Genomic DNA, 12,779 nt, shown 5'->3' with positions numbered 1-12,779 from the left:
TTTATTTTTTAGTCTCTTGATGAAGTTTTGGAATGATTCCAGAGCACCTTGGTACTCTTTGTTATTAATAAAAGGCTTCTTAAGGATGCCGATGCCAAGGACAAAACACATGTGGTTGCATAAATCTAGTGCATTTCTTTTTATATTCATTTGTCTCTATAAAAACGCTAGCCTTTATTACGATCTGAACGATCCTGAAGATTCTGACCGTACTTTCGAAGGACGAAGTATTATATTAATGCAGTTAGTATAACGCTCTGTTGTTGGACGGACATATCTCGTTCAAAAGTTTATAAACCTGTCTTTAAAGTAGTCGAAAAGTACGTGTGAAATTGGCAAGGAAGGACCTCGCAAGCTTGTTAGAGATGTTACTAAATTAGAAAGTAGCGAAAGGGTAAAACATTCACAATGAAATTTTCATGAAGGACCGTAATTCTGAGGAACAATAAAGAATGGGCTAGCATTGTTGACATTCTTGAAATTCATCACATCTTCAAGGTTGTGCTCCAAGAGGTATGGTATCAGATATCAGGCGCATTTATATTATGAATAGCGATAACAATCACGAAATCGTTGGGAACCGTATAAGTCGGCGAGAACGGTCCTTGATAATTGTAATAAATCTTTTATAGCTTAAGCTCTGTGTACAGTGACCAATACCCTAACACAATGAGAAAACTGTTCCGAGGGATAAAGGAAATACAAATGTAAAACGTTGCGTGCTTTCACTCATAACGAACGTACAAAACCACTGTATCCAAAAATTCTTCGCTATCCGTCAAAATAGTACAAAAGTTGGCACCAAAATAAAAGTATCTCCGTTCTTTCCCAAATACTTGCATGCAATTTGTAAGCAGCACATTGTAACAAGGCATAAATAACAATTTTTATAGTGTTCTTAAGGTTATTCGTTGTTGTAGTTTACGGACGAATTTTGTCCTGGGTAAACATCTTAAGTGATTTATTAACGCCTGATGAAGCGGCCGTGGCACTGAACGCACTCGGCTCCGCACTTTCTCGAGACGACGCGCGCCGCCGTGACCGTCCTACGGCAGGTAACGTCAGCGCCAGTCGTCGAGCTCCGACTCGGAGGAGTCGTTCTGGACGAGCAGCTGCATCACAGACGCTATCTGCGGAGTGCTCTCCCTCGTGTCCTGGTGCCTCCGCAGGTTCCACGCCTCGAACAGCTCGCTCCGGATCTGCCCACACAGAAATACCCGCACCGACGTAAGCGTCATCGAACAACACCAAGTATTTGCAAAGAAGCCTCCACTAATAACAGTAAGCACAGCTACATGCTACATGTTACAGCCAACTGAACACTGTATTGGGATACATGGTGCTGGAAGAGCTATTGATACGGAGTAGCCTGCGGCAAAGATAACAGACAGTGCTCCTAGCGCTCAACGCATCATAGCTATCCAGTTTCGTCGTCTAGAAGACACTACGGCTCGTTTATACACTGATGCGGATTGTGAACGTAATAAAATGAAGTACAAGTTCTGATTTTTATCAAAACTTGAGAATATATTCATTACATAACGAGTACTGCACGATTAAACTTTCATTCCAATCGGAAATCTTCCTCTCATCAACATCAATATGAGGCCACAAATACACGTTTGTATTCGATACGAGTTGGAAGCAAACTGCCTCCGAACGTCGTATTGAGAAATTTCTTTCCATGCTTGAAACACGTGATCGTTGGAAGCTGGCATGAAAGAACACTGCAAAAATATACAACACCTGGGGCAATGTCATTTTATTGACAACTGAGATAACAGGTAGTTCATTATTGTAGGAGTATATGAAGATAAATTCAGACCAAATGATACACACATATCACAGGAAAGGGTGCCCAAACATTCGCATCAAACACACAGCGTACCTCCCTTTGGCGGCAACGCAGGCGTTTATTATCATGCAAACGTCATAAGGATGCCGAATAGCACCCTGCGATAGATTATCCCAAGTATCTTACGCCTTTTGTTGTGATTCGACAATCGGGAACGAGTGAGTTCCAGTTTTATCATGTCCCATACATGTTCAACTGACGAGAAATCTGCTGATCTTGCTGGCCAGAGTTGATGTTGACATCATGATGACTTCACTACAGATAGAGTCCTCAGCTATATTCTTATAGGTAAAACACTTATTAAACTCCTCTCTGTCCAGCGCTATCATCTCATCAGTTGAGCACAATTCCACCAAACAAATAAAGATAGTACCTCCCACACCACCCTTTTTTCCCACCAACCTGTAGATGAAGGGTCGAGTTTGAGTATGTCTACCACTAGTTTCGAGTCGTATTGTGAAATTTTTTCCCAGCTGGATAACACCAGTTGTATGGTATTGTCAATTTTTGAGCTGTATTGCAATGTTAAGCACCCCTTGTGTAGCAATATGCATATAGCAGTTGTATGAGCACCGATCTTCTGATTAATTAGTTACTTAGGGCCAATCTTCACCTCAGAATGAGATTTTTCACTCTCCAGCAAAGTGTGTGCTATGAAACTTCCTGGCAGATTAAAACTGTGTGCCGTACCGAGACTCGAACTAGGGACCTTAGCCTTTTGTGGGCAAGTGCTCTACCAACTGAGCTACCCAAGCACGACTGACGCCCCGTCCTCATAGCTTTACATCTGCCAGTACCTTGTCTCCTACCTTCCAAACCTCACAGAAGCTCTTCTGCGAAGCGATGGTAGAGCACTTGCACGCGGAAGGCAAAGGTCCCAAGTTTGAGTCTCAGTCCAGCACACAGCTTTAATCTGCCAGGAAGTTTTAATCTTCAGTTCAGTTTCCCAATCTAAATAAATGAATTACATTAACTTAACCTTCCTCTTCTTCATCGGGATAGTTTCTATTTTTTGGGGAGTGCACTTGGGCTTTCTGTCTGGAAGGATCGGGGTTCATGTCCCGGAAGTGGCACCGCCATTTTCAATTTCCTGCCAATTTCTTTGGGAGAGGTTGGGGTGGAACGTCTTCACAGCCCTGGAACAATGAAATGGCCACCAAAATTTGAAATTCCCGCCAAAAATTCGAAATTCCTTCCAAAATCCGATATTCCCGCCGGGTAGCTGGGGGATGGGGAAGAAGAGGGGGAGGAGGAGGGGGAGGGGCTGGGACCCATGTGGTAGCTGAAGAAAAGACATGATGTCATGCAGGGTTGTGAGTAGGGGGCAGGGCGTAATAAATTGATCAATTTAATTAATTTGCATATCAGTTTTATATCAAAATTGGTGTTACAGCCCCATTACCCTACTACTTGTGTCTAATAACTAATCAGTGGTTTGAGCAATTTAGAATGGTCCGTTTTACATGTTTGATCCTCCATTTATCAAATTTTGTCATGATTTGTACAGCATGTGCAGGGAAGGTCACATAATGAGGACCGCTTCTACCCAAATATGTAGGTCCATCTTATTCATCTGGTGGCTGTGATAGATGCATATGCCCTAACTCTGATACTGAATCCAACACGTTGCGGAAGGTCGTGAAATACACACAGGGCTGGGGTACCTTCACGATGCACACATTGCACTGTCGGTATCTGAGCTGTTAGCTGCCCCTAAATGCCTAAGGAATTATAGACTGTAGACATTTCTGTGACGCGCTGCTGCGCATGGGGAAAGCCCCCAGGCGGACTGACTGGCTACGCTGCAGCAGGAAAATCTATCTAAGAACAAAGGGGAAACAGTGGCACCACAATATTTGGTCTACACCAGAAGAAACCCCCCATGAACCATGGACCTTGCCGTTGGTGGGGAGGCTTGCGTGCCTCAGCGATACAGATAGCCGTACCGTAGTTGCAACCACAACGGAGGGGTATCTGTTGAGAGGCCAGACAAACGTGTGGTTCCTGAAGAGGGGCAGCAGCCTTTTCAGTAGTTGCAAGAGCAACAGTCTGGATGATTGACTGATCTGGCCTTGTAACAATAACCAAAACGGCCTTGCTGTGCTGGTACTGCGAACGGCTGAAAGCAAGGGGAAACTACAGCCGTAATTTTTCCCGAGGGCATGCAGCTTTAATGTATGATTAAATGATGATGGCGTCCTCTTGGGTAAAATATTCCGGAGGTAAAATAGTCCCCCATTCGGATCTCCGGGCGGGGACTACTCAAGAGGAAGTCGTTATCAGGAGAAAGAAAACTGGCGTTCTACGGATCGGAGCGTGGAATGTCAGATCCCTTAATCGGGCAGGTAGGTTAGAAAATTTAAAAAGGGAAATGGATAGGTTAAAGTTAGATATAGTGGGAATCAGTGAAGTTAGGTGGCAGGAGGAACAAGACTTCTGGTCAAGTGACTACAGGGTTATAAACACAAAATCAAATAGGGGTAATGCAGGAGTAGGTTTAATAATGAATAGGAAAATAGGAATGCGGGTAAGCTACTACAAACAGCATAGTGAACGCATTATTGTGGCCAAGATAGATACGAAGCCCACACCTACTACAGTAGTACAAGTTTATATGCCAACTAGCTCTGCAGATGACGAAGAAATTGAAGAAATGTATGATGAAATAAAAGAAATTATTCAGATAGTGAAGGGAGACGAAAATTTAATAGTCATGGGTGACTGGAATTCGAGTGTAGGAAAAGGGAAAGAAGGAAACGTAGTAGGTGAATATGGATTGGGGCTAAGAAATGAAAGAGGAAGCCGCCTGGTAGAATTTTGCACAGAGTACAACATAATCATAGCTAACACTTGGTTTAAGAACCATGAAAGAAGGTTGTATACATGGAAGAACCCTGGAGATACTAAAAGGTATCAGATAGATTATATAATGGTAAGACAGAGATTTAGGAACCAGGTTTTAAATTGTAAGACATTTCCAGGGGCAGATGTGGACTCTGACCACAATCTATTGGTTATGACCTGTAGATTAAAACTGAAGAAACTGCAAAAAGGTGGGAATTTAAGGAGATGGGACCTGGATAAACTGAAAGAACCAGAGGTTGTACAGAGTTTCAGGGAGAGCATAAGGGAACAATTGACAGGAATGGGGGAAAGAAATACAGTAGAAGAAGAATGGGTAGCTTTGAGGGATGAAGTAGTGAAGGTGGCAGAGGATCAAGTAGGTAAAAAGACGAGGACTAGTAGAAATCCTTGGGTAACAGAAGAAATATTGAATTTAATTGATGAAAGGAGAAAATATAAAAATGCAGTAAATGAAGCAGGCAAAAAGGAATACAAACGTCTCAAAAATGAGATCGACAGGAAGTGCAAAATGGCTAAGCAGGGATGGCTAGCGGACAAATGTAAGGATGTAGAGACTTATCTCACTAGGGGTAAGATAGATACTGCCTACAGGAAAATTAAAGAGACCTTTGGAGATAAGAGAAGGACTTGTATGAATATCAAGAGCTCAGATGGAAACCCAGGATGTAGAGACTTATCTCACTAGGGGTAAGATAGATACTGCCTACAGGAAAATTAAAGAGACCTTTGGAGATAAGAGAAGGACTTGTATGAATATCAAGAGCTCAGATGGAAACCCAGTTCTAAGGAAAGAAGGGAAAGCAGAAAGGTGGAAGGAGTATATAGAGGGTCTATACAAGGGCGATGTACTTGAGGACAATATTATGGAAATGGAAGAGGATGTAGATGAAGATGAAATGGGAGATACGATACTGCGTGAAGAGTTTGACAGAGCTCTGAAAGACATGAGTCGAAACAAGTCCCCGGGAGTAGACAACATTCCATTGGAACTACTGACGGCCTTGGGAGAGCCAGTCCTGAAAAAACTCTACCATCTGGTGAGCAAGATGTATGAAACAGGTGAAATACCCTCAGACTTCAAGAAGAATATAATAATTCCAATCCCAAAGAAAGCAGATGTGAAAATTACCGAACAATTAGTTTAATAAGCCACAGCTGCAAAATACTAACACGAATTCTTTACAGACGAATGGAAAAACTAGTAGAAGCCAACCTTGGGGAAGATCAGTTTGGATTCCGTAGAAACACTGGAACACGTGAGGCAATACTGACCTTACCACTTATCTTAGAAGAAAGATTAAGGAAAGGCAAACCTACGTTCCTAGCATTTGTAGACTACGAGAAAGCTTTTGACAATATTGACTGGAATACTCTCTTTCAAACTCTAAAGGTGGCAGGGGCAAAATACAGGAAGCGGCAGGCTATTTACAATTTGTACAGAAACCAGATGGCAGTTATAAGAGTCGAGGGACATGAAAGGGAAGCTGTGGTTGGGAAGGGAGTAAGACAGGGTTGTAGTCTCTCCCCGATGTTATTCAATCTGTATATTGAGCAAGCAGTAAAGGAAACAAAAGAAAAATTCGGAGTAGGTATTAAAATCCATGGAGAAGAAATAAAAACTTTGAGGTTCGCCGATGACATTGTAATTCTGTCAGAGACAGCAAAGGACTTGGAAGAGCAGTTGAATGGAATGGACAGTGTCTTGAAAGGAGGATATAAGATGAACATCAACAAAAGCAAAACGAGGATAATGGAATGTAGTCGAATTAAGTCGGGTGATGCTGAGGGAGTTAGATTAGGAAATGAGACACTTAAAGTAGTAAAGGAGTTTTGCTATTTGGGGAGCAAAATAACTGATGATGGTCGAAGTAGAGAGGATATAAAATGTAGACTGACAATGGCAAGGAAAGCGTTTCTGAAGAAGAGAAATTTGTTAACATCGAGTATAGATTTAAGTGTCAGGAAGTCATTTCTGAAAGTATTTGTATGGAGTGTAGCCATGTATGGAAGTGAAACATGGATGATAACTAGCTTGGACAAGAAGAGAATAGAAGCTTTCGAAATGTGGTGCTACAGAAGAATGCTGAAGATGAGATGGGTAGACCACATAACTAATGAGGAAGTATTGAATAGGATTGGGGAGAAGAGAAGTTTGTGGCACAACTTGACCAGAAGAAGGGATCGGTTGGTAGGACATGTTCTGAGGCATCAAGGGATCACCAATTTAGTATTGGAGGGCAGCGTGGAGGGTAAAAATCGTAGAGGGAGACCAAGAGATGAATACACTAAGCAGATTCAGAAGGCTGTAGGTTGCAGTAGATACTGGGAGATGAAGAGGCTTGCACAGGATAGAGTAGCATGGAGAGCTGATCAAACCAGTCTCAGGACTGAAGACCACAACAACAACAACCAGAAGAAACGCCGAATCGTAGTTGAAATCAAAACCATTATGCTTAGTGGAGCAATTCAGACACAAACATGATAAAGTAGATCTTAAAATATACAATGAGGTCTGAATTTTTATTAATCGAGACATCATCCCCATCCTCAAACAGGCCCCACTCTCACACAACAAACCTGGTGCCGTAGCCTATCAGACAGAATTACATCTCATAGAACCCTCAACATGGTGTAATGGATATTTTTTCATCGTGACCTTAAACCACAAACAGATTAAGAACTACGAGCCAATTTAGAAAGATAGGGAGTAAATTAAGTCCCAAAAAAATAAAAGGACGGAAATTGAAGCAATCATCCCTACCTCCAAAGGTGACTCACTCCTGGAAAAGATGAAAGTAATGATCGTCTAACCATATGTACTGCCTCCTACAAGGTGGTTCAGATACATGCACTTTGACCAAAGCGACTCGCTGTACGGACGCTCCAGTCTGTGGAGATTATTGTCGATCAACATTCGAGAACACATTATTTGAAAAAACTACAACTTTGCATTAAATGTAACGAGGGTCATTCTTGTCACTTAATAACTTGATATATCTTTCATAAAGGAGTACAAATTCTTCGATAGAGTAACGAACTTCGATGCTAGGAAAAATATGCGAATGGTTTCATGCTGTACAGATGATCCAAACATTCACGCTAATAACAACAAGCGTCCCACCTGCGACGAAAAAAGCGCTCACTTCCTCCCCTCAACACTAGACTCAGATGGTCTCCCAAATATGTCCCATCACGAAAAAGCAACTGTTCTCGCCCTCCTGTACCTAACCTGACGACCACAGCCTCCCTTCCCACAGGAGAGCAGTATCTTCTGCGACAGATCACTCTTGGAGGAAGGCTACCTTTCACTGTATATTCACCCCACGAACAACCAGCGGCCTGCCGCCTTGACAGCAGCAAGTGTCTGATGAAAGATTTGGAAATGGAACATAAAGATGGTCGATTCATTTACTTCTCCAGAAATACGCCGAGACATTCCCAATTCGAACTAAGGCACATTAAAGAAAAGAATAAAATGGAAGAAAAGAAGAAACCAAAAGTAAAGACAGATCCGCTTACTCAAATAGCCCCGTATATCACGTCACCTACAGAAATTAAGCAGAGTGACAAGAACCCAGAAGATCGTGTCGGGTAATGTTGAACTGTGATGTTTGCCCACTACATCACTTGCCTATAGATTTAATGTTTCTTTGGCGTTTCTGACGCATCTACAGCCATTTCCTAGCATCCTGACAACTGGAGAGGTCAGTTTTCAACCCTCCCCCCCCCCCCCCCCCCGTCATCACCACACACACACACACACACACACACACTGATCAGCTAACGACTCTCCAACGTAATTCCAATACCTACTACCACCAGAGCACAGAATTTAAACAGTTAATAGCATTGCATCCAAAAGTTGATAGTGCCCTATAGGAAACCGGATTTTCAGCAGTCTACCAAACTTGTTAACTGGAATACTCTCTTTCAAATTCTGAAGGTGGCAGGGGTAAAATACAGGGAGCGAAAGGCTATTTACAATTTGTACAGAAACCAGATGGCAGTTATAAGAGTCGAGGGACATGAAAGGGAAGCAGTGGTTGGGAAGGGAGTGAGACAGGGTTGTAGCCAGTCCTCGATGTTATTCAATCTTTATATTGAGCAAGCAGTAAAGGAAAACAAAAGAAAAACTTGGAGTAGGTATTAAAATTCATGGAGAAGAAATAAAAACTTTGAGTTTCGCCGATGACATTGTAATTCTGTCAGAGACAGCAAAGGACTTGGAAGAGCAGTTGAACGGAATGGACAGTGTCTTGAAAGGAGGATATAAGATGAACATCAACAAAAGCAAAACGAGGATAATGGAATGTAGTCAAATTAAATCGGGTGATGCTGAGGGAATTAGATTAGGAAATGAGACACTTAAAGTAGTAAAGAAGTTTTGCTATTTAGGGAGTAAAATAATTGATGATGGTCGAAGTAGAGAGGATATAAAATGTAGACTGACAATGGCAAGGAAAGCGTTTCTGAAGAAGAGAAATTTGTTAACATCGGGTATAGATTTAAGTGTCAGGAAGTCGTTTCTGAAAGTATTTGTATGGAGTGTAGCCATATATGGAAGTGAAACATGGACGATAAATAGTTTGGACAAGAAGAGAATAGAAGCTTTCGAAATGTGGTGCTACAGAAGAATGCTGAAGATTAGATGGGTAGATCACATAACTAACGAGGAGGTATTGAATAGAATTAGGGAGGAGTTTGTGGCACAACTTGACAAAAAGAATGGACCGGTTGGTAGGACATGTTTTGAGGCATCAAGGGATCACAAATTTAGCACTGGAGGGCAGCGTGGAGGGTAAAAATCGTAGAGGGAGACCAAGAGATGAATACACTAAGCACATTCAGAAGGATGTAGGCTGCAGTAAGTACTGGGAGATGAAGAAGCTTGCACAGGACAGAGTAGCATGGAGAGCTGCATCAAACCAGTCTCAGGACTGAAGACCACAACAACAACACCAAACTTACCTTGGAAGGACATAGGGTGAAATTTGTACACTGGTGCACGAGACCTGCTTCCGTGAACCGATACTACTCAATATTTAGTTGAAGTTATTGATGTATGTATATCGTCGTAGAAAAATTTTTACGCTTCGTAATATCTATCTCCTTCTGTACCATGAGCTCACACACCTTAGGATACTGACTTGATCTTTCAACTGTCTCCACCCCTCCTCATTTTCCGTGGTTTAAGGCCCACAGCACTATCTGATGCATTCCCAAAATTTCTCAGCTAGTCAGTCCATTCGAATAAATACTTTTTTAATTTAAATCTTTGTGTTTTGTACTCCAGGCCCTGTCCATTTTAAGCCAACATACAACGCCTTCTCAGCTTTCAGTCTGTCAGTAGCCCCAGCTTTCTACTTATTGGACGGTGCATGGTGATTTATGTGACACCAACCATTTCTGATCGTTCTCTCTCTCTGCTACACTAATATCAAACAGGAAGCCCTCTACGCTGGAATTTGAAAAATTCCTTATCTCCTCCCCTAAGAGATGAAGAAAGTTATTCTCCAACATACTACTACTGCGATATGACGAATGACAGAAGCAGCGATTCTTATTTCCTCGGGACTCCGCCGCCAGAAAGCTGTAAATGGTGTCGTTGTTGTTGTTATTGCTGTTGTTATCGTCATCTTGAGTCTGAAGACTGGTCTGATGCAACTCTCGTTGCTAGTCTGTCCTCTGCAAACCTCTGCATAACTACTGCAGTATACATCAGTTTAAACCTGCATAGTGTATTCAAGCCTTGGGCTCCCTCTGCAATTTTTCCTCCCAGCACTTCCTTCCATTACCAAATTGATAGTTCCTATATGGCTCAGGATATTTCCTGTTAAAAATCCCTTCTTTTAGTCAAGTTTTGCCGTAAACTTTATTTTTCCTGAATTCGATTCAGTACCTCCTCTTTGTTACTGGATCTCCCCAGAGTCTGCGACATTGTTCTTCAACACCACATTTCAAAAGGTTCTATTCTATCATTTCCTGAACTGCTTATTGTACACGCTTCACTTTCTTAAAAGGCTGCACTCCAGACAAATACCACTAGAAAATATTCTTAACATTTAAATTGGTATTAGATATTAACAAAGACCTCTTTTTCAGAAACACTTTTCTTGCTACTGCCACTCATCAATTTATATCCTTTCTACTTCGGCAATTGTCAGTATAACCTCTTTTCAGGACTCTATACATTCTGTTCAAAATGGCTCTGAGCACTATGGTACTTAACTTCTGAGGTCATCAGTCCCCTAGAACTTAGAACCACTTAAACCTAACTACACACACATCCATGCCCGAGGCAGTGTTCGAACCTGCGACCGTAGCAGTCGCGCGGTTCCAGACTGTAGCGCCTGTAACCGCTCGGCCACTCAGGCCGGCCATTCTGTTCAATTCTTCTTGCAAATGCTTTGTCTTCCCTGGCATAATTTCAATGTCTTCAGCAAACCTAAATGGTTTTATTTCTTCTCAGGCAATTCTAATTCTATTTACAAATTCGTGCTTGCTTTCCTTTACGGCTTGTTCAATGTATAGATTGAATAACACTGAAGATAGGCTACAACCCTGTCTCATTCCCTTCTAAATTAATGCTTCCCCTTTCACGTTCTTTGACTCTTATCACTGGTTTCTGTACAAATTGTAAAATACCTTTGGAGTTGTGTATCAGTAACAATATGAGTCAAGATAATGCTCTTGTCTCAAGGTCACTGACAGGATAAGACCTTCTTTGCTGAGCATGTGTCAAGGTCAGACCTAAAATTGAAGCACACCCAACCACCGTACCAATATGAGCCAAAATATGGATCTAAGACCAGGTCGCACCACCCTGAGACAAGAGGAAATAGGCTCCCCCTCCGTTGCCCCCTTGTTAATATAAATTCAGTTGCCTGAGCATGGTCATTTACGTTCTGTTCACCACAGTGAGAGGATCACAGCAACAGCAGAGACTGGTATCTGACCATAACAAGAAGAAGAGAAAGTAATAGTGCATTCATTGTTAGTATTATTATTAACATTCTGTGTTTTTACACTTACATATCGTTATTTTTTCCAACTACTCAGTGGGTGCTTCATGCAGTGCTAGTGGAAATGCTGTACCAGGACACAGAGCTGTTCAACTTACTACTGTCTGCAGCAGCACAACTTCCCACATGCAGTCGACAAGATTTATCGCATGTGCTGTTTGAGTAATCTGTATCGTGACAGCTACAGCAGGTGTTGAAACAAGCTCAGTTAAGTGTTCCTAGAATTCTGCTATTTGGCAATACCTATTATGTGCCACTCACGGATCAAAATGAGTGAACATAAGCCTGGCACCTGACAGTGCCTTTGCCAGATTAATTCAAGTGAAGAATGTGGAATAGCTTTGTACTAGAGTGCAGTATACATACGAATGGGACTACCGATGCAGTATGATGGACTAAACTGAGAGTACAGTCTAGTGAGGACAATCCATCCCACACACCAACCAAAGAGCATATGTTTGGAAAGATGTCTACAATCAATATGGATGGAGACGCAGTTCTGGAATGAACTCCAAGGGAGACGTGCATTTACTTTAAACAATCCAGCTTTGTGAATTTGTGGGAACTATACTGTGCAGTAGCGATCATGACAGACAGATTTTGTCACTGATGCCCTTATATTAAGGCTGCATACCATGACTTTGTAGACTATTTAGGCAATCATGGTGTAAATATGAGTCAGTTACAACAATGTATAAATGCATGTATTCATCCAGTGCCAAAGTTGACACCTATCAACCCCATAAGCATGAAATCTGTAGTAATGGAGTATACTAATGGAATAGCTTGTGTGTGATGACACATATAGGGTTGAACATGATTCAGGTCAAATTTAAGACCTATAGAAGGCAATTATTTGCAGGTTATTGTAGAGTGGACTGATTGCAATGTAAATGTATATAAATAAATAATAATAATTTCTATAAAATTGTTCCTAATTTCCCCATTCTATCACTCAATGTTTTATAGCCACAGCCCGCTGGAGGGAGAGAGAGACACACATTAATACATATGCACCCCAGCACAGAGGGTGCCAC

At 41.8% G+C, this 12,779-nt stretch overlaps 1 protein-coding gene across 1 annotated transcript in view; it reads right to left on the bottom strand.

Annotated features, from left to right (window-relative positions):
- Nucleotides 1-1,061: 1,061 nt before the first annotated feature.
- The window catches only part of LOC126481481 (V-type proton ATPase subunit E 1-like), a 106,362-nt gene continuing 94,644 nt past the window's right edge, over nt 1,062-12,779 (bottom strand). The window contains exon 4 of the mRNA XM_050105300.1: nt 1,062-1,199. Coding sequence (XP_049961257.1) covers nt 1,062-1,199 — 138 coding nt within the window. The remainder of the gene's footprint in view (nt 1,200-12,779) is intronic.

This window comes from Schistocerca serialis, chromosome 1, assembly GCF_023864345.2.
Source record: "Schistocerca serialis cubense isolate TAMUIC-IGC-003099 chromosome 1, iqSchSeri2.2, whole genome shotgun sequence".
Taxonomy (NCBI): Eukaryota; Metazoa; Arthropoda; class Insecta; order Orthoptera; family Acrididae; genus Schistocerca; species Schistocerca serialis.
Note: the sequence above shows the minus strand (reverse complement) of the source record. Positions and strands in the feature narration are given on the sequence as shown.